The sequence below is a fragment of the Globicephala melas genome, chromosome 11, assembly GCF_963455315.2.
Source record: "Globicephala melas chromosome 11, mGloMel1.2, whole genome shotgun sequence".
In the NCBI taxonomy this organism is placed as follows: Eukaryota; Metazoa; Chordata; class Mammalia; order Artiodactyla; family Delphinidae; genus Globicephala; species Globicephala melas.
In genome coordinates, this window is record NC_083324.2 from 2,806,417 (window position 1) to 2,833,201 (window position 26,785).

At 52.1% G+C, this 26,785-nt stretch overlaps 1 protein-coding gene across 1 annotated transcript in view; it reads right to left on the minus strand.

Annotated features, from left to right (window-relative positions):
* Nucleotides 1-26,785, minus strand: part of NUP210 (nucleoporin 210) — a 100,000-nt gene that overhangs the window by 50,671 nt on the left and 22,544 nt on the right. The window contains exons 6-14 of the mRNA XM_030849519.3: nucleotides 24,448-24,580; nucleotides 19,439-19,597; nucleotides 18,819-18,887; nucleotides 17,200-17,306; nucleotides 16,163-16,303; nucleotides 15,133-15,270; nucleotides 14,014-14,169; nucleotides 12,303-12,501; nucleotides 1,529-1,674 (exon numbers count right to left, since the gene is read on the minus strand). Of these exons, the coding sequence (XP_030705379.1) occupies nucleotides 1,529-1,674; nucleotides 12,303-12,501; nucleotides 14,014-14,169; nucleotides 15,133-15,270; nucleotides 16,163-16,303; nucleotides 17,200-17,306; nucleotides 18,819-18,887; nucleotides 19,439-19,597; nucleotides 24,448-24,580 (1,248 nt within the window). The remainder of the gene's footprint in view (nucleotides 1-1,528; nucleotides 1,675-12,302; nucleotides 12,502-14,013; nucleotides 14,170-15,132; nucleotides 15,271-16,162; nucleotides 16,304-17,199; nucleotides 17,307-18,818; nucleotides 18,888-19,438; nucleotides 19,598-24,447; nucleotides 24,581-26,785) is intronic.

Sequence of the window (26,785 nt, forward strand, 5' to 3'; positions counted from 1 at the left end):
ACATATATATAGATATAGATATAGATACAGGTATATAGATATAGATATAAAAGAATATTATTCACCCATAAAAAGAAGGAATTTGCAACATTGCCATTTGCAACAACATGGATGGACCTTGAGGGTATCACACCAAGTGAAATAAACCAAGACAGACAAAGACAAATACCTTATGATCTCACTTATAAATGGAATCTAGAAACAAAAAAACAAAAACCACAAACTCATAGAAACAGAGAACAGACTGGTGGCTGCCAGAGGCAGGAATTGGAGGCAAAATGGGTGAAAGTGGTCAAAAAGTACAAACTTCCAATTACAAAATAAGTGAGTCCTGGGGATGTGAGGTACAGCATGGTGACTCTAGCTAATAACACTGTGCTGCATATGTGAAAGCAGCTAAGGGGGTAGATCTTAAAAGTTCTCATCACACACACACAAAACGTGTAACAATGTGCGGTGATGGATGCTAACCAGACTTATCGTGGTGACCATTTCCCAATAGATACAAATATTGAGTCACTCTGTTGTCCTAAGGAAACTAACGCAAGGTTATATGTCAATTATATCTCAATAAGAAATCCACAACAGCCCTTGGTGTCGTCTGCTCTGTGCCCAGGGCTAGGGGTGCAGCGATGAAGAATTCTTATGTCACTGAGCTAGCTTCTAATGGCTGAGGGGGAGAAGAAAATGCATCCCAAATCAAGGGGACCAGAGCTATCCTAGCGGCTGGGACTGGTGCCCGGGAAATGCAAGTGCTGACTGGCCCAGCCTGGGAGGCCCGCCCCACGATCCCCGGGCCTCCCGAGCGAGGCTGCCTGGCCGCACGCTGGAGGAAGGGCCAGGGCTTCCTTGTTCACACAGTAACAGCTAACCCTTACTGAGCGCTCAGTACCTCCTAGGGACGGTTCTCAGCCCACCTGGTTCGTGAGCTCAGCTCATCGTCACCACAACCCTGGGAGGCAGGTGCTGTATTAGCCCCATTTACAGGCAGGGAAACTGAGGCCCAGGGAAATTACATCAGCCAAAGTCACAGACTTGGTGCTGGACCTGGATTGAAAGTCGGGAGTTGGTGTCAAACAAAGGCAGCATGCTCTGAGCAGGAACACTCTAAATGCCTTCTGCACGAAGACGCATGGGGGACCCAGACGCTGACGGTTACCTGGCATCAGGCGAGGGGCACATCCAGACCTGACCCAGGCCCCGAGGCCCCAGAATCTGCACCACGTGCCAGGGCCATTGTCCCCACGCCAGGGTTCTGTGGAGACCCTGCAGGGTGAGTCTCTACTGGACCAGGAGCCCCTCTGTCCCGATCCGTGTGGGAATCATTTCATCCACAAGGATGTCGGCGCTCACCGTCTGCCACCAGGGAGGCCCTGCCCCTGCTCCATACTCCTAATTTCAGCTTGACAATCACCTCTGTAGCTGTCCCAAAAGCTATTCTGAACAATCAGTGTTTTAACACACATTCACCAGAGCAGATGGATAATTTGCACCAGGGAACGGGGGGAGGGCAGGGCCTGGGGCTCACCTTGAGGGGCAGGTAGGCGGCAATGGTGATGCGGGCGCTCAGGTGGATGTGGCCGTGCTTGTAGCTCACGAGGAGCGCGGTGTAGCCCTGGGCCTCTGCCCTCACCGTGACACCGCTGCAGTGCTCAGGCCCCGGCCGCAGCCTCCCTGCAAGAAGAGAACCACAGGGTCACTGAGACCTTGCCTCTGCCGGGAAAGACAGGACAGGCTGACCGCCCTCTTCCATTCTGGGCTTGAAACGAATCTTTTTAACTTACCATTTTAAAGTATAATTCCCATACCAAAGAGCACATGACACATTGTAAGCACACAACTCACAATTTTTCCCCCACAAGCTGAACACGCTCTGGTCCCAGGACCAGGATCAAGAAGCAGTACGACCTGCACACTACCCCTGGGATCTCCTGTGGACCCTTCTGGTCAGGAGCCCCGCCCCAGAGGAAAACCACTGTTCACTGACTTCTAGGAGCACAGCTGAATTCTGCTGGCTCTGGACTCCATACGAAGGGAACCGCCTTGGTACCTGCCCCCTTCAACTCAACACTGGCGGTGAGATTCCACCTTGTTTCGCACGCTGTAGATCTTCCACTCACATTTGCGCGTTACACTGCCGTGTGAACAGACGGCGGTTGCTCCACGCTACAGGGACCACGCGGGGCTGCGACGCGGCGCGCTGCTGTGCGCGTGTGTGCGTGTTTCTTTGGGGACGTATTCGCCTCTTCAGAGGGGTGCACCCCGAGGAGTGGGAGTGCAGATAGTGGGAGTGTGTGCTCAGCTTCCCTCATTATCGCCAATTACCTTTCCAAAATGGCTGATGGACTTACACTGCCTCTAGTGGCTGTGAAACATCCCTGCCAATCCTTGGTAAATATTTTCCATCTTTTATTAATTAAAAAAAATTCTGGTAAAATACACATTAACATAAACTTTTACCACGGTAATAACGTTTCCAGTTCAGTGGCATTAGGTACATTCACACTGTTGTGAACCACCACTTATCTCCAGACCACTTCTCATCTCGCAAAACTGAAACTCTGAACCCATTAAATATAACTTCCCAACTCTCACCCCCTCCAGCCCCTGGCAACCACCATTCTACTCTCTGTCTATATGAATTAATGCTGCTATAAACATGAACATACAAGTATTTCATCAAGATTCTGCTTGCAATTATTTTGGGTATACACCCAGAAATGGGATTGCTGGATCATAGAGCAGTTCCATGTTTACTGTCTTTTTCTTTATTTTTTTGGCCGCATCGGGTCTTAGTTTTGGCACACGGGATCTTTCATTGCGGCATGCAGGCTTCTCTCTAGTTGTGGCGTGCGGGCTTCTCTCTCTAGTTGTGGCACGTGGGTTTTCTCTCTCTAGCTGTGGCACCGGGCTCCAGGGCACATGGGCTCTGTAGTTTGTGGCATGCGGGCTCTCTCACTGAGGCCCGCGAGCTCAGTAGTCATGGCACGCGGGCTTAGTTGCCCCAGGGCATGTGGGATCTTAGTTCCCCGACCAGGGATCGAACTCGCGTCGCCTGCGTTGGAAGGTGGATTCTTTACCACTGGACCACCAGGGAAGTCCCCCACGTTTAATTTTTTCAAGAGCCTCCATACTGTTTTCCACAGTGGCTGCACCATTTTACATTCCCACCAACAGAGCACAAGGGTTTTAATATCTACACATCCTCAGCAACGCTTGTTTTTTTTTCTGTCTTTTTGCTAGGAGCCATCCTAAAGGGGTTTAGGTGGTATCTCACTGTGGTCTTAATTTGAATTTATATCATGATTACAGATGATCTATTCATATACTGGTTGGCCATTTGTATATCATCTTTAGAGCAATGTCTATTCACATCCTTCATCCATTTTTTTCGTTAGGTTATTTATTATTGTCAACTTGTAGGAGTTCTTTATATATTCTATAAATTTATTTATTTATGGCTGCATTGGGTCTTCGTTGCTGCGCAGGGGCTTTCTCTAGTTGGGGCGAGCGGGGGCTACTCTTCGTTGTGGTGTGTGGGCTTCTCCTTGCAGTGGCTTCTCTTGTTGCGAAGCACCGGCTCTAGACGCCTGGGCTTCAGTAGTTGTGGCGCACGGGCTCAGTAGTTGTGGCTCGTGGGCTCTAGAGTGCAGGCTCAGTAGTTGTGACGCACGGGCTTAGCTGCTCCACGGCATGTGGGATCTTCCTGGACCAGGGATCGAACCCATGTTCCCGGCATCGGCAGGCGGATTGTTAACCACTGAGCCACCAGGGAAGCCCCATATATTCTAGGTATGAACCCCATATCAGACATATGATTTGCAAATATTTTCTCCATTCCATAGGTTGCCTTTTATTTTTAAGACTTTTTTAGAGCAGTTTTAGGTTCACAGAAAAATTAAGAGAAAGGCACAGAGATGTCCTACGTACTCCCTACCCTCATATATACACAGCCTCCCCCATTATCAACATCCTCTCCCAAAGTGGTACACTTGTTACAACTGATGCTCCTACACTGACACACCACAATCACCGGGAGTCCACAGTTCATATTAGGGCTCCCTCTTGGTGTCGTGCACACTATGGGTTTTCACAAATGTGTAACGACATGTATCCGTCATTACAGTATCACACCGAGTATTTTCTGGGCTCTCTATTCTATTCCATCGGACTGTAAGTCTGTGCAAATGCCACTCTGTTCTGATTACTGTAACTTGTAATAAGTCCTGAAAATGGGAAGAATGAGATCTCCAAGTCTGTTCTTTTCTCAGCATTGTTTTTGCTATTCCGGATCCTTTGAGATTCCACATGAATGCTATTTCTCTAAATTCATTTTACACCTAAGAGTTCTTTTGGTGGAATCTTGAGGGTTTTCACATATAAGATCATGTTATTTGCAAACAGGTAAGTTTACATCTTCCTTTCCAATTTTGGGTCTTTCATTTCCTTTTCTTGCTTAATAGCTCTGGCTAGACTTCCAGTATTATACTGAAGTGGTGATAGCAGGCAACCTTGTCTTGTTCCTGATCTTAGGGTAAATAAAAGCTTTCAGCCATCCACCATGGAGCATGATGTTAGCTGTGGGTTTTTCTTATATGGCTTTTATTATGTTCATGTAGTTTCCTTCTATGCCCAGTTTGTAGGCTGATTTTACCATAAAAATGTTTTGAGACTTGTCAGCTGATTCTTCTGCATCAATTGAGATAATCATGCGGTCTTCTTCCTACATTCTGTTAATGTGATGTATCACATCAGTTTTAGACTACTGAAACAATGCATTCCAGGCATAAATCCCACCTGTTCACGGTGTTTAATCCTTTTAATATGCTGCTGAATGCAGTTTACTAGTATTTTGTTGAGGATTTGTCCATCCACGTGCATAAGGGATATTGGTCTGTACTTTTCTTGTAGTATCTTTGTCTGGCTTTGGTATCAGGATCATGCTAGCTTCACAGAATGAGTTAGGAAGTGTTCCCTCTAATTTTTTAGAAGAAGGATAAGTGTTAGTTCTTTAATTCACCTGTGCAGCCATCAGGTCCAAGGACTTTCTTTGTCAGGAAGCTCTTGATTACTGATCCAGTCACCTTGCTAGTAATGAGTCTATCCAGATTTTCTATTTCTTTGTGACTCGGTCTAGGCAGGTTTTGTATTTCTAGGAATTTGTCGTTTTATCCAGGTTATCCAATTCATAAGAGTACAATTGTTCATAATCCTTTTTATTTCTCCACAGTCAGTGGTAATGCCTCCACGTTCACTTCTATTTTAATAATTTGTCTCCCTTTTTTTCTTAGTCAGTCTAGTTAACAGTCTGCCAACTTTGCTAATCTTTCCAAAGCACCAACTTTGGGTTTTGTTGATTTTCTCTATTGCTTTCCTATTCTCTATTTTATCTCTGCTCTAATCTTTATTGTCAGCTTCCTTCTGCTAGCTTTGGGTTTAATTCATTCTTCTTTTTCTAGTTTTCTAAGCTGCACAAAGTGAGGTTATTGATTTGAGATCTTGTTTTGCAGTGTAAGCACTTATAGCTATAAATTACCCTCTTAGCACTGTTTTGCTGTGTCCCTAAGTTTGGTACATCCTGTTTCGTTTTCCTTCATCTCTAAGTAATTTCTAATTCCCCTTGTGATTTCTTTGACAAAATTGTTCTTTATGAGTATGTTATGTAATTTCCACAAATTTGTGAATTTTCCACTTTTCTTCTGTTACTGATTTCTAACGTCCTCCCATTGTGGTTGGAGAAGATACCTTGTATGATATCTACCTTTTAAAATCTACTAAGACATAAGTTGTACTCTAACACGTGGTCTGTCCTGGAAAAGGCCCCACGTGCACTTGTGTGTTGTGTTGGTGGGTAGGGTCGCATGTGTCTTAGATCTGGTTGCTACACTGTGTTGTTCAAGTCCTCTACTTCCTCGCTCATCTTCTGTCTGGTTGTTCTATCCAATCCTGAGAGTGGGGTATTGAAGGCTCCAACTATTATTTAGAACTGACTATTTCTCCCTCACTTATGCCCATTTTCGCTTCATATATCTTGACGATCTGTCATGAGGGGTGAAAATGTTTACAGTTTTATTTTCCAGCTGTACTGAATATACAGTGTTTTCTTTGTCTCTTGTAACAATTTCTGATTTAAAGTCTATTTGTCTGATGTTAGTATAACCACCATGCTCTCTTATGGTTACTGTTTGCATGGCATGGACTGTCTTTTTCAATCCTTTCATGTTCAAATTTTGTGTCTTTTTTTAAATTTATTTTTTATTTTTGGCTGCATTGGGTGTTCGTTGCTGTGTGCGGGCTTTCTCTAGCTGTGGCGAGCGGGGCTACTCTTCGTTGTGGTGCATGGGCTTCTCATTGCGGTGGCTTCTCTTGTTGAGGAGCACAGGCTCTAGGCACACAGGCTTCAGTAGTTGTGGCTCGCGAGCTGTAGAGCACAGGCTCACTAGTTGTGGCACACAGGCTTAGTTGCTCTGCAGCATATGGGATCTTCCCGGACCAGGGCTGGAACCTGTGTCCCCTGCATTGGCAGGCGGATTCTTAACCACTGCGCCACCAGGGAAGTCCCAACTTTTTTGTGTCTTTGGAACTAAAATGAGTCTCTTATAGATGGCATGGCGGGATCATACATTTTTATCCATTCTACTAATCTGCCTTTTGTTTGGAGAATTTAATCCATTTACAGTTAAAATAATTACTGAAGACATTTCTTTTACTCTGCTGTTTGTTTTCTATACGCCTTCTGGCTCTTTTGTCCCTCATTTCCTGCTTGGCCATCTTCTTTTGCTCTTAGCTGATTTTTTGTAGTGAATCATTTTACTGCCCTTCTCATTTCCTATTGTGTATATTCTATGGCTATTTTCTTTCTGGTTACCGCAGGATTACATTTAACATCCTAAAGTTATAATGGTCTAATGCCAATTTACACCAGCTTAACTTCAATAACATATAAAAACTCTGCTCCTGTACAGCTCTGACCCCACCCCCTTTCAGTTACTGATGTCACAGAATTACACCTTTATGCACCGTGTGTCCCAAAACAGACTGTGTTTTTTAAAAATACATTAGTCTCTTAAATCAAAAAACAAAAAGTGGAGATACCAACTGAAGTTACAATAGCACCAGCTTTTCTAATCATCTGTGTATTTACTTAATTTCTTCACAGGGCTTTGTCCTTCATTTAAACCTGAAGGATGCCCCTCGTTGCAGCCAGGTCTGGTGGTAAAGGTCGCTCAGCTTTGGTTGATCTGGGAAGGTCTAAATTTCTCCCTCAGTTTTAAAGGACAGTTTTGCCAGATATAGGATTCTTGGTTGACAGCTTTTTTCCTTCAACACTTTGAATACATCAAGCCCACACCATCCGGCCTCCAAGGTTTCTGATGAGAAATCTCCTGATCTTACTGGAGAAAATCAGATGAAAACTAACTTTCTCGGGCTTCCCTGGTGGCACAGTGGTTGAGAGTCTGCCTGCCAATGCAGGAGACACGGTTTCGTGCCCCGGTCCGGGAAGATCCCACATGCCGCAGAGCGGCTGGGCCCGTGAGCCACGGCCGCTGAGCCTGCGCGTCCGGAGCCTGTGCTTTGCAACGGGAGAGGCCACAACAGTGAGAGGCCTGCATACCACAAAAAAACAAAACAAAACAAAAAAAAACTTTCTCTCAGCTCTACAGATGCTAACAATGTACCTTCACACCCAGGCCAGGTCTCTACTCGTCTTCCATGCAGTTTCTTCATATGCATTACTTCCTGGAGCCGACAGTTCTTAGAACTGATAGTAAATGAATTCCCTTTTTTTGTGTGTGTGTGTGAAGAAGCGCTCTTTAATTGCGCAGGGACGGCCCACAGGTGTAGCAGGAAGGACCACACAGAGAACACCTGGATTCCAGGTCTAGCTTTGCTCAAGCCAAGGGGTTCTTGCTGAGTTACTTGTTATAGGAATCATCGCAGAGAGCTAGGCAAACAGAAGGCATTTGTGTTTTCCTCTTTTAATCCCTAGATCAATTGTTTCCAGACTCCAGTATTTTCCAGACCAGCAAAATTGTTCACTTTGTCTTATTGGACTGCTCGGTGAGCCGCTGGAACAGATACTAATCATTCGTAATTAGAACATCAATTCTTTGTAGGTAAGTAGGTGTCTTTGGGTTGTTTTAAAAGCCCTTTAATAGTAGTTTCCTTTAACTCCCAAAGAGACTAAATATTCCTCCTGTTATTTTCTTGCCTCTATCCTTGTGCCAGTAAGGCTTTTTCAAAAAAATACAGAGCACAGAGGAAAATCTGGGGCCAATGAATTCCCATTTAAATTCTATTCTCATTGTTTCCTCTGTGTGGGTTAGTTGGATTGTGAGCTCCACAAGGGGAAGTTCTGGAATCACCCCTCAACATCCCAGGTTTTCAAATACTATGCATTCGACATAATAACAAAAATTTAATAAAGATACTTACCTTACCATGTCTTATGCAACAGAATATTTTCCTGTAGTGTCGTGATGTCAGTTGAGTTGTAGTATTATTCTGAGACCAGAGTTTAAGGAAACAGAATTTAATATTTCAAGTGTCTATGTTATGAGGTCTTTAGAAGCCAAAAATTATCACAGATTTTCAAGCTAGAAATGAAAAGGCCACTGGATTATCCTACAGTTTTCATTTCGAATAAAGTAAATATCAATCTTGAATAACCCACATAAACAGAAAGCTCTTTGGGTCCTTTTTTTGTTTGTTTTTGTTTTGGTTTTTTTTTTTTGGTTGTTTGTTTGTTTGTTTGTTTGTTAAAGAGTAAAGGGGTCTTGAGACTGATTAGTGAGAAAACCACTGTGGTTTATCCCCAGCTGTGACTGGTCCGTTTCTTGCTCTGACCTCATAGGTGCCACTGTGATGTATTCACAGAAAACCTATAGAAGTCCCTGCTGGGCCCAGGTTTTGGGTCTTTATAGCCCAGGAAGCTGCCTTTGGTGACCTGATGGCATTGGACCCACAGTTGGCTTGTTTTTTGCTTTTTACCGCTGTTTTGTTTATTTTTTCTTTTTTCTCTACTCTTTTATTTTTCTTTAGTTTCTTTGTTCTTTTTCTCATTTTATCTGAATTCTTTTTTGTATTTTTAGTACAGTTAGAATTGTTGGTATAGTTAGTGTAGGTAGTATTATTATTAGCACAGTAAGTATAGTTAGCGTTGTTAGTTAATATTGTCACTTAGTGTAGTTAGCAGGTCACCATGGTGCAGGGCCTCACTGAGGCCTCCCTGCTGACAAGGAGGCTCGTGTGGACTGTTCCAGGCTCCTCAGGACCACTGGCCGAGGTAGCTTCGCCAAGGTGACATTGGCCCAGATGGCCATCAGGGTCGTTAAGGAAACTCAGCAGAGCTCCTCCAGCCTCCAGGCACTTTTCCATGAAGTACACAGCATGAAGGTTTGAAATCACCCAACATCATAAAGTTATCTGAGGTGACTGACCAGAGGAGACCTGTTGGACCATTTACAGGCCACAGGACACACGGAGGCCCGGGGCACATGGGCAGCTGGTCTCTGCCCTGCAGCACGGCCACCAGGAAGGGATCGAGCCTGGGACCTGAGCCAGGATATCTCCTCTCTGAGGATGAGATGGACACGACAGCTGCAGACTTGGGCCCCAGCGTGAGTTCACGGGCAGAGGAGCCTTGCGTCCCCACGCGGCTGGACGGGGACAAAGTGGGCGGCCTGAGGAGTGCCAGGAGTCAGGGCAGAGGCCAGAGAGCCCGCTGGTCCCCCAGCCAGCCTGGAGGCAAGGACCACCACCTCCAGCCCAGCCCTGCGGCAGGGCCCGGGGCCTCCCCTGCTCTCACAGCACCAGCTGCCACACTGGAGCCTCAGAGAAAGCCGCACGCCCCCAGGGCGGGACCCTCCTGGGCACCCTGACGCTGGGACCCCCGCCTCGCCCTCTGGCAGCCAGAACCGGCAGCGGGTGGCTGGGAGATTCTCGAACTTTATCAGAAAGCATCTACGTTTCAGGCTGCCGGGCAAGAAGTGTCACAGCAAAGTGAGCCCAGTGTGACCCCTTTTGGACGGCGGAGGAAGGGCGGACCGCATTTAAATGCAGAGCAAGAGGACGCGGAGCCAGGAGCCTGGCGACGCTCCCGGGGCCATGTGGGGCCACGTGGGGCCATGAGGGATGCATCGTGCTGCTCTGAGCACGTGTGGTGTTTCTCTGGGCGGCGTATTTCCGCATTTCTGTCGGGTGTGTCCCAAGGAGTGCAGGATCTCACCTCCGGTCCTCAGCACCTATGTTCAGCTTTCGTCACTTCTGCCAACTATCCTCCCCCAAATGGCTGTGTCGAGTCACACTGCTACTCACAGCTGCGCTGCATCCCTGCCAATACTTGGTATTTTCCACCCGTTTAAAAAATGCCATGCTGGTGGAATTTTAGTTTTCTTTCCAAACATTTAGAAAGAAATCATGCTGTGAAGCTCCGCAGACCTGTCCCCTAGATTCTGCAGCTAACACTTGTTTCTGTTTCTCTGCTGCATATCTATCCACCACCTCCCCATCCATCAGTCCATTCCACTTTCTTATGCCTCGAAAAGTGAGCCGTGGGGCTTCCCTGGCAGTCCAGTGGTTGAGACTTCGCCTTCCAATTCAGGGGGTGCGGGTTCGATCCTTGGTCGGGGAGCTAAGATCCCACGTGCCTCATGGGCAAAAAAACAAATCATAAAACAGAAGCAATATTGTAACAAATTGAATAAAGACTTTAAAAAATGGTCCACATCAAAAATATCTTAAAGAAAAAACAAAAAAATGAGCCGCAGGCATCAGTACACTTCATCCTAAACGCTTTCGCACACACAGAATTATCTGCAGGTCAGTATTTCTTTAGGGTTCTTTTTCTCTTAAGGTCAAATTTACACAGGTGAAACGCACAGATCTGGAGCGGAGCACGCCAGGAATTCTGACAAATGCAGAGCTGGGACCTAGGACTGTGGAACCCAAACCCTGTCCACTATCCTTTATTCCGGGGACCTCCTGGCTGCAGCCTGTGGACGCCCCTCCAGGACGCGCGTGGGGGCCGGTGCTAGCAGCAGGCTCCTCTCCTGCCATTGGTGGGCCTCTCTCTCCCACACTGATGTTTGCTTCCACCCTAAACAGTGGCCTCACTGGGGACACAGTCCATAAAGTCCAGTTTCTCCTGGACAGTCAGAGAGGATGCAGCAGCACCTCCAGGGAAGGATGTGAATGCGATGATGTCCAGGGACGTTCTGTGACGTCCAAGCAGCTTCACGCTCAAACGGCTCTGTGAGTGCCGACGACCATGGTGGCGGCGTGGAAAGCCGCTCGGTCCCACAGGCGAGCCTACAAACACCTCTGCTGTCAAGCTTCCTGAACTCTGCCAGCATCACGTGGTCACTCCTCTGCTCCAAAACCAGCGGTGGCCCCCACTTCTGGCCCCTGAGGTCCACGCCCCCCCAAGCCCCCCGTGATTCCGGATTCAACAGGTTCCGCCACGCCAGGCCACTGTGTGCACAGACCCCCCCACGGGTGTGCCTGTGAACGCTGCTCCCCGCCCACTCTAACCCTGCCCAGAGCGTACTCCCCATCAGTCCTTGGTTTTCGTCATCTGCAATCGGAGGGCACTCCCTGGGTTGACTCCCCTGGGAGGCCCTGCTTCCCGGGGGACTAAGGATCCAGGGTCAGTGTCAGACACACCCAGCTCCATATCCCTTGTGGCCCGGGAACCTCACGGGACCTTGGGCAGCGCGACGCAGCCTCAGTCTCTTTGTCTGACACGTGACCCAACCACAGCCCCTGCTCCCACGGTGGCTGTGACGCCTGGTGAGGTCACGCACGCCAAGTGCACACACCACGCCCGGAAGGGTTGACACCCTATAAGACGGTGGCTGAGCATAGCTGCCACCATCACCACCAATATCACTGCCCAGCCCTGCAGGGGGTGCTTGGCTTCGATGGCCCTGGAGGGATGGACCATGCAGTCACTAAGGTGTTATAATTCTGTAACCCGTCAGAACCCCTATTGACAGTGTATCCTGAGCACCTGTCACATTCCAGGCACCACGACGGGCATGGTGACATGCGCCTCTACTTTGGATGACACCCGTTTTAGAGATGTGGAAACTGAGGCTCAGAAAGCCGAGTGACATGCAACCACATGGCAGTAAGGTCCAGACCACTGCTGATGGTGGACAAGGGGACAAATGCCATTCCTCAGGCTATGACCTTGCTGCTGGTTCAGCCCCTGAATTAGGAATCTAGGGCAGCCCACGCTGAGAACCCAGGCCGTCGGCCCCGACCCTGCCGTCCGGCAGCCGCTCACAGCGCTGCTTTACCTGGGAGCGGCTGGAACACGCCCTGGTTCTCCATCTCCACCGCCAAGTCGAAGTGGGAGCAGTCGCTCAGCGTGACCACCTCGTCAGCCCCACCGGGCATGAGGCCGTGGATCCTCAGGGGCAGCTCCAGGCTCTGGCCCATGCTGGCCTCCACGGGGCACGGGGCGAACTCCATGCCGCTGGGCTCAATCACGTACACCTGGAGGACAGGGGCGTGCATGGTTGGCAGGCTCCTCGGAGGAGGAAGAGCCGCTGCTCAGCTTTCCTGAGACCTTGTGTCTGAGCACTGAGGACCCATCGGTGAGAAGCCTGAGCTTGGGGGACACGATGGTGTGTACTGGGGGCAGGGAGACCTTCAGGACAGAGCCGTCAGGGAAGGCCTCCCTGGGAGGGTGCTGTAGAAGCTCAGACCTGGGAGCCATGTCAGAGGCAGCCAGACAAAGGTCTGGGAAGACGACACGGTCCGTGCAAAGGTCCTGAGGCACATACGGCTCAGCACATTGGATGAACATGAAGAAGGTGAGTGTGCAGGGTGAGAGGGGCATCACCGACAACAACACTAATACTTACACCACACAAACTTTTCACACACTAGGCTCTGTTCCAAGAACAGAATGAACTCATCCCATCCTCTCAGCTTCCTTGTTAAGAAGGTTCTATTATCAACCTGTCTGCCTGATGAGGAACCTGGCCCGGGAGGTTAAGAGCCTGCCCGGCTGGAGCACGGTGGTGTCTGGACCAGGCAGTGGCCCTGGAAGCCAGGTTCTGACCACTACACATGCTCAGGAACTGTCCTCAGGCTCTGGGCTGAGCAGCCAGGTGAGAGGGGCACATGTACTGCGATAAAGAAGCTTGGGGGCAAGGGAGGGGGCAACCTGGTCACAGATTATCCAAATACTTGACAATTGTGCTGCAGTTAAGGGGTCTCAGTTACAACCCTCCTTACACGAGTTACATGGATCTTTAGGTAGGTGCGTGTGGATCGAGATAAAAAGAGGAGAAAAGCCTGTACGTCAATGTCCCAAACAGTGTAGGAGAAGGTTGGGGATGGACGCGCTGCATACGGAGCTTTCATGTCAGCCCTAAATGAGGTAATAAAACAGGCTGAGATCAGGGTCAGTCGGTCAGGAAAGAGTTGGGGTCCGGAGGCCACCAGGTGGGGCTGGCAGAGGTTCGGCTGCAGGTGGCCACACCCACCTTCGGCCTTTGCTGAGATGGTCCCATGTCACTTGGGACGAACACCAGGTGTAGGGGCCCCGTGCAGGGACTCCCGACTTGGACCTGAACAGGAGTCAGAGGAAAGGAATGGGGCCAGTCTCTTGGAGTCTGGGAGCTTTCCCTTCACTGTGAATTTACAACCCAACGCCCAGTGGCCCTTCCAACTTGGAGATTCATAGCTTTCAGGTTGGGGGTATCTTCTAGAATGACTCCTTTGAATACCTCGTGTCTCTGTGTCCTCTGGTCTCCCTTCCAGAAACCCGGCTGGTTCCATCCCTGCCTGGTGTGGGATGGGACGACCATGTCCCTGAATTGGCCATGAGCTCAGGGGCAGGGCTAGACCTGACACCCAATGCCCTCACCATCACCACCAAAGCCAAGTGCAAGACCGAGGGCGAAAGGGTGTTTCTGAATTAAGCCTGAGGCTGGTTAAGATGGTGGCTGCAGACCACCACCCGAGCCTCCCCGCGGCCGACCTGGCCCAAGGTCTTACCTTCATCTCACCGAAATGTAGCGGGTTCTGCACATCATGTGCCTGGATCACACTGAGTCCAGTGTCACTGCCTGTGGTCATCACGCCCTTGACAGTGACCGTGGCAACCACAGAGCTCGAGGAAGACCAGCTGAAGTTCCCACTCCCACCGTGGGCCTGGGGAGGGAAACCATCATCAGGTCAGCCCACCTGCCCGTCCCTTGGTCCCTCTCTCTCTCACACGCAGTCGGCATCGCGCCACCACGTGGTGACATGTGGCATCAGCCAACGTCTGGCTGGCACTGCCTCTGCCCCTCGCTCTCCCCACCCTGTCTCTTTCTGGTCCTCATATTCTGGGGACCTTGTGGCTTACACGCGCGTATGCAAATGCCCATGACGGTGGCCCCAGGACCCAGGGGCACCTCCCGAGCTCAGGCTGGAATGGGAAGACCCGTGCCCCAGAGCCGCGTGCGGGACTCGGCTTCCCAGCCCACTCCTGACATAGACCCCTGCCCGCTTCGAGTCATCTGCCATAAAGTCAAGGACAGTCCAGAGGCTTCCAGACCAGGGGCCACCATCCCAGGACCCTAGAGGGGCCAAGAAGGTGACACACCTGAGTGAAGAGGCAGTGGGTCCCAGTACCCACACAGGACACCTGTCCTCACTGCCGTGAGAGAGCAAAAACTGATGGGACGGAGCAGGCCACATGGGCTCTAGCCCCGACGGGCATCGGGTCCTGCCACTAACGCCAAGTGGCCACGTGAACAACAAAGACCAAGAACACCTTAGATGTGACAGAGTTGGAGACGCCTTCCCCTCGAATTCCAAATTTTTCTCTGAAGATCTTTACATTGTTTCCAGAAAACAAAAATTTTTTACAAAAAGAAACGTGTGGAAGTTAAATCCACGTTCAGGACTTTCTTTATCATGCTTTCTTTACTATCTTTCAAGGTTTTTTCCTAATTACCAAAATACACTGCTGTGATAGAAACCTCAGACAATATAGAAAGCATAAAGACTCTGATTTTGAATTCTCTCCTGACCACTAGAAGGTAATTATAGTAGAAACAGAATGGACGTAAAACCCCAACCCCATGGAGACACCCAAAGGAATGCACCCAGATGGGGTCTCACGGTTACCTTTATCGTGTACTGATAGGCGCCCGTCTTTGGTTGCCAGGGAAACGTCAAGATGCTTGGATAGAGGGTGATGGGGACATGGATTTCCACCTCCTGCTGGTTCCACACAGGCACCCGCAACGTGTGGACACCTCCATCCTGCAGGGGGGGAGGGTGCCGTATGCCACCATGACAACCAGGTCAGCACTCAAGCAGGGCCCCGCCCCTCCCTGGGGACTGGTCCCCAGGTAGATTTTTCAGTTGTGGGGGAGTGGGAAGGAAGATGCCAGGTACCCTGCGGCCTTCTCCATCTCCATGGAGACGGCGTTTGGTGGCTCTGCAACAGCCATTCAAATAAATGCTGCTTGACTGCCTCTTCACAGCACGCCTGACGGGATGGACGTGGTTATCCCCAGTTTACGGATGGGGAAATCTAGTCATGGGGCGTGACAGCAACTCGCCCAAATCCTCCAGAACGGAAGCGGTAGGAGTCTCCCTTTGGTAGGAATCTCTGCCTGGTTCACAGGCCGTTTCTGCCACTGCCAGGTCCGGGAGAGGCTTGTGTGGGGTAGGAAGATAAGAACACCCACGCCAAGCTTCCAGTCAGTAAAATCTGCTCCCACCGAAACCGACTGGCCTTTTAAATACAGGGGGAAATTTTAAAACTTTGAAGAATCCAAGCACCCAAAACAGCCAAAGAGATGCTCGTGGGTCCTGGTCAGTGCACGGCTGGACACACGGGCCCGACACTGCTCCCGGCGAGGGATTCCACCCCCAGGCCCAGAGGTGCAGGCTCACTTTTACAGGGGCCAGCAAAGGGCAGAGGGAGAGGGGCTCTGGCCCAGCACAGGGACAGGGGACAGGCAAAGGCCAAACCCCCCACCCCCAGACACCACTGTGAGCCCAGAGCAGGAGGGACCCCCGTGGTGCCCACGACAGCAGTGCACACTTGGGGTCCCGACTCCCCCGGGCTCATGTCCAGCCTGGTTTGACATTTCCGTCTGCGAAGGTCCTGGGGGGGCTGGGGGGGCCGAGGGAGACGCCAACTTGCCTGGTCCACCACAGAGGTGAGGGCGGCCTCGATGGCTGTCTGGCCCCTCTTTGTCGCCCTGACATGATGGTACGACCCGTTCTGGGAAGAAGCCAGAACCTCAAAGAACTCCGCAGGGAGCGTGGTTTCGATGTGGATGTTCTGGAAGGTGAAGCAGGAAGGTGAGAGGAGCTTCCAGGACAACTCAGGGACGTTGGGACGCAGGAAAGAAGCCGTGTGGCCCCAAAACAGCAGCCAGGCCCTGGATCTGAGCTCTGAGTGCTCTGGCCTCTGACCTCTGACCCCTCCCAGGCTGCCCTCCCCTCGTGACCCAAGGACCTGGCGCTCCCCAGCCCGAAGGCTACTGTTGGCTCTCAGACCCTGCGGTCCCAACAAGGAAACCACCAAATACAGAAAAGGACATCAAAAGCCCTTAGAGCTAATTTCACACAAAATGGTGATCGACCGAGTCTTTGTCTAGTAACACAAGGAAGGCAGTGGCTTCGGCAGAGAGGCTGAAGGGGAACCTCGCCCCCTCCTCGAAACCTCAGACCCCACGAGGAAGGTCGGAGATTCTCATGATCCTGGGAATTTCTCACAAAGGACCAAACACGGCCGAGACTGCTTTCCACCTGCCCATTTGTGATGCTCTTTCCAGAGCCAGGAAGCGACTGAGCTTGGCCTCAGTCAAGGGGCCTTCCGGACAGGTTGCAGGTATTCCTGGCCCTGAGGCTCTGCAGCGCTGTGAGGTCCCCGGGCTAATGAGGAGGGGCAGGAGGGCAGCGGGCCTTTGTGACCCTGCTGCCAGGGGCCTCCTCTCCCAGCTCCAGCCCTGTAGGAAGCGGGGCCCCTGGTGCAGACGCACAGGCTGACAGGCTCTTGAGACGCCCGAGGGGTCCCACGACACTGTCTTCCATGGACCCAGCCGCACCGCTAGGAAGCACCGCAACTCAGCCTGCCTGCTCAGGGCCCCCTGTGTTTGGGGGCTGCTCGTTGGGCAGCTGCTCCAGGAGAGGCACCCCACCCCCCAACCCCATCAGGCCCGAAGCGGGACTCACATCCGACAGGTAGACCTTGTTGCCGGACTTGTCAAGCACTTCGACGGTGATTTCGTACAGGCGGCCGGTCTCGAGCACCCACCTGCCACCAGGGTGGACTGTGAACCCTACAAAACAGGCAGGCACAGAGCCTCAGCGCTGAAGCCACGGGGGCCTGTGGCTGAGGGAGAGGACGGCACTAGGCCTGGTCAGCACCGAGGCCCCAAGGCCGCTCTTCTGCACTCGTCGGGGGAGGAACCAGCTGTGCGTGACGGTGAGATCTAATGCCCATATCAGGCCTGAGCCCTCAGAACCTGAGCTGACCTCAGATGCACCAGGACCAAACATTCCCCACCAGCTGCCCCAGGCCATTCACACTTGACCCTATCCACGGTGGCTCTGACCCACAGTGAGACAACACTCTGAATCCACAGTAGGTCTACACTCTGAGTCCACTGTGAGTCTGAGCTCTGAATCTAGAGTAGATCTATGCTCTGAATCCACAGTGAGTCTGCACTCTGAACGCACAGTAGGTCTACGCTCTGAGTGCACAGTAGGTCTACACCCTGAATCCATAGTGAGTCCATACCCTGAATCCACCGTAGGTCTACACTCAGCGCTCTCCCTGTGAGCCGGCCCTGCCCTCCCAGGCCTCCAGCTCTGTTCCCACACACGATGCCGCCAGCTGCTGGCTGACCCCTGCAACGTCACGTGCTGCCCACCTCCACACCATCGCCTGAGCTGTGCCTCTGCCAGGATAGCGAACCCGCACAAGAGCAGCTTCTGGGAAAACGCCTGCCTCGAGCACCATCTCCCAGAAGCCCTTCCGCTGCACTCACGTTTACTAACTCTTTACCACTGTCCTGTCACCATCTGTTTGCAGTGGTCTCTCCCTGCAAAAACAAGCACAAGGCCCCCACTTCCCTCCTCCAGACTCCAGTGCCCTGCACGTGCCAGACAGACGGAAGGTACCAAGGGTTCTGAGCAGACGGCGCTCCCAAGACACACAGGGCCACCCTGCCCGAGGTCACTACGTGTCAGCGTGGGTCTCACCCAACAGCAGCCTCACTCAGCAGCCAACAAGAGGACCAGGGGGCTGCTGGGTATCAGCCAACAGCTCTCTCACCCGAACCACCTCAGGGCGCCCAACAGGAGAGGCGGCTCAGGCCCAGGTAACACGTGTGTCCAGACATCTTTCCAGGGGTCGTCTCTACGGCAGCTCCTGGGCCCTGGCTGTGCCCGTCCGGGTCCTCCAGGGCTGTGGACTCCTCCCCTCCTGTCTCGGCCTCAAGCCTCACCCTCTCTTCCACCAAGGCATCTTCCAAACGTCCATAGCCATGGTGAGGTCTGGGCAGAGCCCTGGTATAAAACCAGAAGACACAGCCCTCCCCCACTCTACCCTATCCTGTTTCTCTCCCTGCAGAGCTGGCCACCAGCCGACCTTGGTCTACCCTCTGCTTATTCTGTGCACAGACAGGGGAAGGGCTGGAGGGGCAGCCCCAGAAAGGGCAGGGTGGCACTGATGTCCCCGGCCTCCCCGCTGGCAGAGCTGGCCAGAGTGAAGCATTTCCTGGGGGGCTGTTACTTTTATGTGACTTTTTAACTCCTGTGATCACAAACGACCCAGGATGCCCACTCACCCAGGTACCCGGGTTCCACCACGTAGATGGTGCTATTGGGTAACCGGGAAGCGCCCTGCATGCGGATACCTGGATTCTGAATTAAGGAACAAATAAACCAGCTGGCAGGCGTCGGTTTGGCTCCCACAGCTTCGTTATCATCAACATCACGTGAGAAGAGGGGATGGGAAGGTCCCGGCCTGAGGCCACGCACAGCACAGGCCGTTTCCAGACTCAGCGGCCACAGGGCACTTCCTCCACTCCAAAAGGGGGACCTCTGCAAGGACCCTGGAGACCACCCAGGGCATGCAAACAAGTTGGGGACACATGACAACCCACACGGAAACGGCCTCGGCCAGGCCCCTCAGATGAGACCAGAGAAGGTTCCGGAGGCGGGGTTGGGGCTCCTCTCCGGCCACCACCCCTCACCTCAAAACCTCTAAAGCAAGTCTCCCCAGAGGTGAGCGTTTCCGCTCAGCTGGGGTGAGATTTTGGTCCTTTCTGATTTTCAGACCTTGAGGGAAAACGGGGCTATTTTTAGCCTCGCCAAGCTTTCAGGGAGAAAAGTGACTTGACTTCCAAACAGCACATCTCCTGTGCAAGACACGCAGATGCGTGTGCGCTGCCCGGGAAAAGGATACTCCTGTGGCCGAGGACTAGGTTGCTCTGTCCCAGCTGCACTGCGGTGACCAACGATGTGTCCTGGGCCAAGACCGCCACGGGCCGGCCCGGGTCTCCCTCGGGGCCCCAGACGTTGTTCTGAAGCTGTAGCTCGTACTGATCGGAGGGCATTGAGAGTTCTGGTCACCCAGAAACAAAGCAGAACAGAGAGGGGAGAGAGAGCAAAAACAGGAGATGTTAAAAGTCAGTGTCGCCTCCTTCCCCACCCCAATCCCTGGACCCTGCTGTCAGTACAGCTGCTTGATTTTTTCGCTTCATTTTTTTTCAGTGCTTTAAATTTTAATATTATTCTCCATGGCTGGGGACAAAGCTGACACTCTCCATGAATTTTCAGAGGCAATCACTTTTTTGTGGATGCCATGAGCACCTTTCTTTTTTAAAATTAAGCGCAGCCTGTGACTCAAACTGCCAGCTGCTGGCCGGATACCGACATCAGACCGTTTCCTGTTCATCACGGAAGCAAGTGAGGTCGGCTTCTGCATCGAGGGGCCCAGGGTGGGGCTCACTGGACCTAGGCGTCCTTTGGGGGTTTCCAAATAACCCACTCGCTGTGCCTGCATAGGTGGCCCCGTTCCAGCCCTCTTGCATGAGACAGGGACAGGATGCAGGGACCACAGACAGCTTCCCTGCTCACCACTGGGGTCCCAGGCAGGGACTGCCATGGGAGGCACCCAGGACAAGGATCCTGGAGGAGTTTCAGCTAGAACATCCTTCAAAACTCCCAGGCATTCTGAAAGGGGGGCAACTTGCCCACCTCTTGTCCCAGGGTATCTGTTGTGTGTTCCAGTAAGTCCCCAAGAATGTGCCCTGGAACAGAGGGTTCTCAAAGTGTGTTCCCTGGGCCACCAGCATCACCTGGGAAACTGCAAATAACTGGCCCCATGCCAGACCTGCTGAACCAAACTCGGGGGATGGGGGACGAGGGGTGTTGGGGGGCAGCCAGCACTCTGCATTTCCACAGGCACTTGCTGGAACTGAGAAGCCCTTCCAGTCCACACAACCCACTTCCTGGTCTCTAATGGGGAAGCCCAGCCATGCTGGGTTGAGACTCTTGTAGACGATGTACCCAGTGATCAGAACACAGCAGCAGTGCATCAAGGACACACGTCATAATAAAATAATAAGGTAACGCCACTGCTCAGAGAGCAGCATTACTCGGTGCTGCTGCAGGAAGCACTAGTGTCCTCCCTTGTGTAACATTCTGCAAATGAAAAAGGCCCTTTCAGGAAATAAACAGACCGACTCTGGACGCACCTTGCACCACGTGATGTAGCCCTATTTACAAAGCCCGAAGGCGATAAGAGAAGGGCCTGTCTGGCGGACCCCTTCAACACCTCTTTTTTGTTTTTTGCGGTACGTGGGCCTCTCACCGTTGTGGCCTCTCCTGTTGCGGAGCACAGGCTCCGGACGCGCAGGCTCAGCGGCCATGGCTCACGGGCCCAGCCGCTCCGCGGCATGTGGGATCTTCCCGGACCGGGGCACGAACCCCTGTCCCCTGCATCGGCAGGCGGACTCTCAACAGCTGCGCCACCAGGGAAGCCCTTCAACACCTCTTGTATTGCAGGACCTCATTACTTCTCAGAGGCACTGAACAAGGAAGCCTTTGTGGATGTGAAAGGTCCCCGTCTGTCCACAGGCAGAGGAAGGCTGCTCCTGGGGCCCCAATCCAGCCCTGCTATCACCCGCTGAGGGTAACGGGTCATCCTGTAGGCTGCCCTTCCATGGCCAGGAGGCCCACGTTCTCCTAGGAGACCCGGTCTCTGACCCCTCCCGACCCTGGCTGACCCCCCAGATGTGCTTCTGATTGTCAGAACCCCCACTCCCACCCCATGCAGGGTCCGGGGAGGACCATGGAGCTCCGGGGGCGGAGGGTCCGAGCCCAGAATGACAAGGAGCCCACTGCCCTGCCTCCAAGCCCAGCCCATCAGGCAGCCCAGCATGCACTCGCCCTGGGAGGCCACGGCTCAGGGTGCGATGGGTCCTTTACCAGCTGAGGCTTGGACGCAGGAACCCCTGTCCCACACCCGTCCTTTTTCCAACCTCAGCACAATTTATCCCAGTAATTTCCAGCATTCCCGTCACCCGAGTTCTTTTCAGACATCGACTCCCTCAGCCAGCTCGTCCTCCCCACATCTTGTTCGGTCTAATAGGTTGGTTACTGGGCCGGGCACATCTACAGCACCAGCACCAGGCAGCGAGCAGCAAGGGGAGAAGGCTGTGCCCCCTCTCTGTGCTGGGAACGCTGCCCATGGCCTCACAGACACCCCTCCTCCAGGCCCCTCTCTTCCCTCGCCTGCCCCACTGGCGGGGGTGTCTGCAGGTCATCACTGGAGCTCCAGGCGGGAGGAACCCGGGCAGCCCCCTGACCACTGCAGCCCCCCAGCAGTGCCCGCAGTACAGAGTAGGGGCTCCGTAAACGGGCCCGAGAGAAAGGAAGCCCCTACTTAACAGAAGGCAGACGTCGGGAAGCAAAAGTATGGAAGGCAAGAAGGAACATTACATGTTTAAGGAAGAAAGACTGAAAGAAAATGTGAAGAACTAATTTGGGGTAACTGCCCTCTCACCTGTAATTCTCTGAACCTTCTGCCGTGCAAGACAGGGGCTTGCCAAAATTCATGTTCCCTGTAATGGTGTCATGCCCTGACTTTCCTGTCTAGCAGCCAGTTAAAAATGACAGTGATGGGAACTGTATCTCAATTAAAAAACAAAACAAAACAACACAACCCATCAAAACAAATGGACAGTGAGCTTCCACCCGATGTCGTGTTCCCGGTGGACCTTTGCAGGCTCCTCCCCCATCTGTTCCCCTAGAGCATCTGTCTGGAACCCACTCCAGCCCTGTGGCACCCGTTACCATGAGTCACGTAGGTGTGCTTATTTCTGGAGGCGTTTTCCATCTCATTACCACACAGATGCAAGAGAGGCAGCTTAACTACTTCCTGTCCGGGGGTATCTTTCATGTGCCCCATTCTTTGACTTCTACCGTAGGTCAGTGAGCAAACCCCAACGTTCTCTGGGTGTCTTGGGATGTGCTGTCCATCTGGGCCATGCACCAAAGGGTAAGCTCAGAATCCCTCTTTATTAAATCCCCTCTAACCTCCCTGGTGGGGGCACAGCTCCCCGCCCTCATCTGCCCTCACAAAGGGGCCACCGGCCCTGCCCTGGGAGAACAGAAAGCCTTTCCTGTGCTCCTCTGGGGCCCAGCACCACATGACCCTGCAGGACTGATTAAGGCCAAGGACCTGACAGCTTTGTGACTATCAGGCATTCTGTGCCTTGGTTTCTTCGTCCGTAAAACAGGGTATTAATGCAACCCACCTCACAGAGTCGCTGAGTCATAATGTGAAAAGCACAACACCTAGGAAACTCTCATGACAGTCAGATGTTCCAGACTGTCTCCATCAGGCCACAATGTGTTCAAGACAGTGCTCTGGTGGAGACGGTATTTCTGAGAAGCCCCTGTGGGTGCCCTCTGGTCTTTCAACTTGTCTCCACTGCGTTCCCCCTGAGGACGCAGGGGCAGGGTCCTGAGAGCTCCACCGCTGAGCCATCTCCCCTTTAAGGGTCTCAGAAAGCCACACCCAGGTTCGTCCCTTTGCTTTTAGACTCTGCAGCCCTAAAGTCTCCGGTGCACGCCAGGCTCTGGCCAGGACCCCCAGCCCAGCTACGTACACAGCCCGCCTGCATGGTGACAGGGGCTAAAGAGCGGGACGCTGCACGCCCAGCACACGGAGACACTTGGAACCCTCAGTCTACTGCCCTTCAGCAGGGCACCCCGTGTGGGAGAGAACCAGGCCTCGGGGCCTGTCCTCGGTTCTGAGGCCTCCCCAGGGCTGCAGCGCCCTGCCACACAGTAATGACTGACCAGACCCACTGCCCTCAGACTTTCAGACCCAACTATGGACGAAGCCCAGGCTGCTCGGATGCTGAGGCATCGACACGCTTCCTAACTGATGCCCTGTAGTACAGACAGAGCAGCCAGCAACCGGGGAAGCACCTGCCCAGACATGCGTCCAAGCGCTCGGGCCTAGAATGGGACACTCTTATACCCGAGACACTAGATGACCTGTGCTCTGACCAAGAAATGTGTGTAAACTAAACAAAAAGATGATAACGACAGTAATTCTTAGGAGGCTTGGTGCTGCATTAAGAACACTCACCACTGAAAATGTATCACATGTACACGGCACTTTAGAATTTCCAGAAAAATTCCACGCCCATTAATTCATTCTGCCCTCAGCACAGGCAGAAAGGCTTTGAGGGCTCCAAGAGAGAAACTGAGGCCCAAAAGGGAGGAGTGTCTTGCCAAGGCTGCCCAGCAGTCAGTGGCAGACCCACTGGCAAAACCCAGTCCAACGTGAAGCTCATGGCTTCGGACATTCTTAAAACAAAGGGATATAAACCCAAAAAGATGGAAAGCAGGGTCTCGAAGAGATATTTGTACACCTATGTTCATAGTAGCACTATTTACAACAGCCAAGAGGAGGAAGCAAATCGAGCATCCATCAATGGCTGAGTGTCTAAAACCTGGTCTATACAGACAATGGAATCTTATTTGGCCATGAAAAGGAAGGAGATTCTGACACCTGCTACAACATGGAGGAATCTTGAGGACATTCAGCTCAGTGAAATAAGCCAGACACAGAAGGACCAATACTACATGATTCCACTTATACGAGGTCCCGAGGACAGTCAGATTCATAGAACAGAAAGTACGAGGGTGGTTGTCAGGGTCTGGGGAAGGGGGATGGGGAGTCAGTGTTTGATGGGCACAGGGTTTCAGTCTGGGAACATGAGAAAATTCTGGCAATGGATGGTGGTAATGGTTGCACAAAATGCGAATGTAATCAACGTCACTAAAATTAACACTTAAAAGTAGTTAAAATGGTAAATTTTAGGTTAGGCCTATTTCACCGCGATAAAGAAGGGGAGGCGTTGCCATGAGTACCGAGCTGAGCTGGTGACCCACCTGTAATCTTCCCTTGCCTGATCTTCTGCACCTTGTAGCGGATGGATGTCCCCACCATGAGGTAGACGTCGTAAGCTGGGTTCAGAAGGATGTTCTCCAAAATCAGGAGCCTGACCTCCGCGGGGCGGACGTTCTTAGCACGAGGAAGAGAGGAAAGGTGAGGTGAGCCCGGAGTAGGGTTCAGTGTGAGCAAGAGAAAGGGTGTTTAGAACTTTCCAGTCTGCTCATGTGGGCACAGGGAGGGTAGGGTGAGAACACAAGGCAGCACCTCTGGACACCCCAGAAGCCCAGGGGAGCCCTGTGGTACAGCAGGCAGCCATTTAGAGGTCATTGCCAAAGTATACCGAGTCAGGAGTGATGGCTACGGATACAGAGGCCACTAGGGGCCCAGGGGCTCCACCCACAAAAGCCCCAAAGGCCCGTGCTGGGGGCCGTACTCATGCATCCCACAGGACCCTGACGATTGGAGAGACTATTCTTGGCGGGACACCACCCCTAGGGCACTGCACAGATAGCAGACCGACACACGCGGGGCTTTCTGAGAAAGAGGCTTATCTGCCTGGGCAGAGGGGCCCACAGAGGGCTCTCAGGAAGCGGGGGCGGGGAGGGCACCGTCACAGCCCCTCTCCTCACTTGAGCGCGCCTGTTTCTTACAGAAGGAGTATATACCCGCCTCTGGTGCCCTGACTCTGGAAGCTGCTGCCAGAGAACGTGTCTCCATGCCCGTCTCTGGTGCCCAGCCTTGGGCTCTTGGGTCCCGCAGGACCGGAACCAACGGAGAAAGAGTTCTTAATCAGCTACTAGCCCCAGGGCACAGCAGAGAAACCCGATCTTTCTGGAAAGAGGCCCATTAGCTAATCATCACAGCTGCACCTGAGGGGTGGCTTCTAATTAAACACACATCTAAGGGCTGACAGTAAACCCTTCCTGAGGCCTTGGGGGTTGGAGGGACATACTTTCATGCCCTCCCTCCGCCCCACTCCAGAGCACCAGCATCTCTAGGAGGGGGGCTCTTATCATGTCTAGGACCCCAGCTCTTACACCTGGTGCCCTGGGTTTTGCGGCTGCCGCCCAGGGGATGCCCCTGGATCACCTGGCCCTGGGGGCCCCTGGGCCCCACAGGACCATCAATCAGAGACAGTGCTTGGGCTACGAACCCCGACACTGCACACACAGCTGACTGACACCCCCCAGCCATTAGGTGGAAGAGGCCTACCTGCTGGAAAGAGGCTTTGGCCTGGAGGGTAGGCTTGTCACATGTAGGGTCTACAGAGGGGCTCTCGGGGAACGTAGGCTGGGGACATTATCTTTGTACCCCCATTGCCTCACTACAGCTCGTGGCATCTCCCAGACGGGAGCCTGCACCCTTGTCTGGAGGCCCGATTCTTGTGACTGCCGCCCAGGAGACACCTCCAGATCCCCTGGCTCTGGGGGCCAGGGAGGCTCTGCTCACAACCCCAGAGGACTGTACATATGCGCGTCCTTTAAAAGCTGTTGTCTGGGGACTTCCCTGGTGGTCCAGTGGTAAAGAATCCGCCTTCCAATGCAGGGGACGCGGGTTCGATCCCTGGTCAGGGAACTAACATCCCACGTGCCGCAGGGCAACGAAGCCCGTGAGCCTCAACTAGAGAGCCTGTGTGCCCAAAGTACAGAGCCCACGTGCTCTGGAACCCACGCGCCACAACTAGAGAAGAGAAAACCCGCACGCCACAACGAGAGAGAAGCCTGTGCGCTGCAACTAAGACCCCGACAGCGGCCCCAAAATAAATAAATAAATAATAAGTTAAAATCTAAAAAAAATAATTAATTAGAAAAAAAAAAGCTGTTGTCTGAGGGCCTGGCTTCTAACCAGTCTGGGTCTGGATCTAGGTGCTGACTGAGATCCTCCCCTTCGGGACAGAGAAAGACAAATAACATATGGTCTCACATGTGGAATCTAAAACACAACAAAACACCCAAGCTCACAGACACAGAGAACAGATTAGTGGTTGGCAAAAAAGGGGTGGGCAAAATGGGTGAAGAGGGTCAAAAAGTACCAACTTCCAGTTATAAAATAAATAAGCCCTGGGATGTCCTGTATAGCATGCCGACTATAATTAACAATACTGTACTGCACATCTGAAAGTTGCTCACAGCATAGATCTTAAAAGTTGCTATCACAAGAAAAATATACTCCGTAACTACATATAGTGACAAATGTTAACTAGACTTATGATCATTTTGCAGTACATACAAATATCGAATCATTATGTTGTACACCTGAAACTACTATAATGTTGTATGTCAGCTATACCTCAACAGAAAAAACCAATAAGTTAAATGATATCTTTGATACATT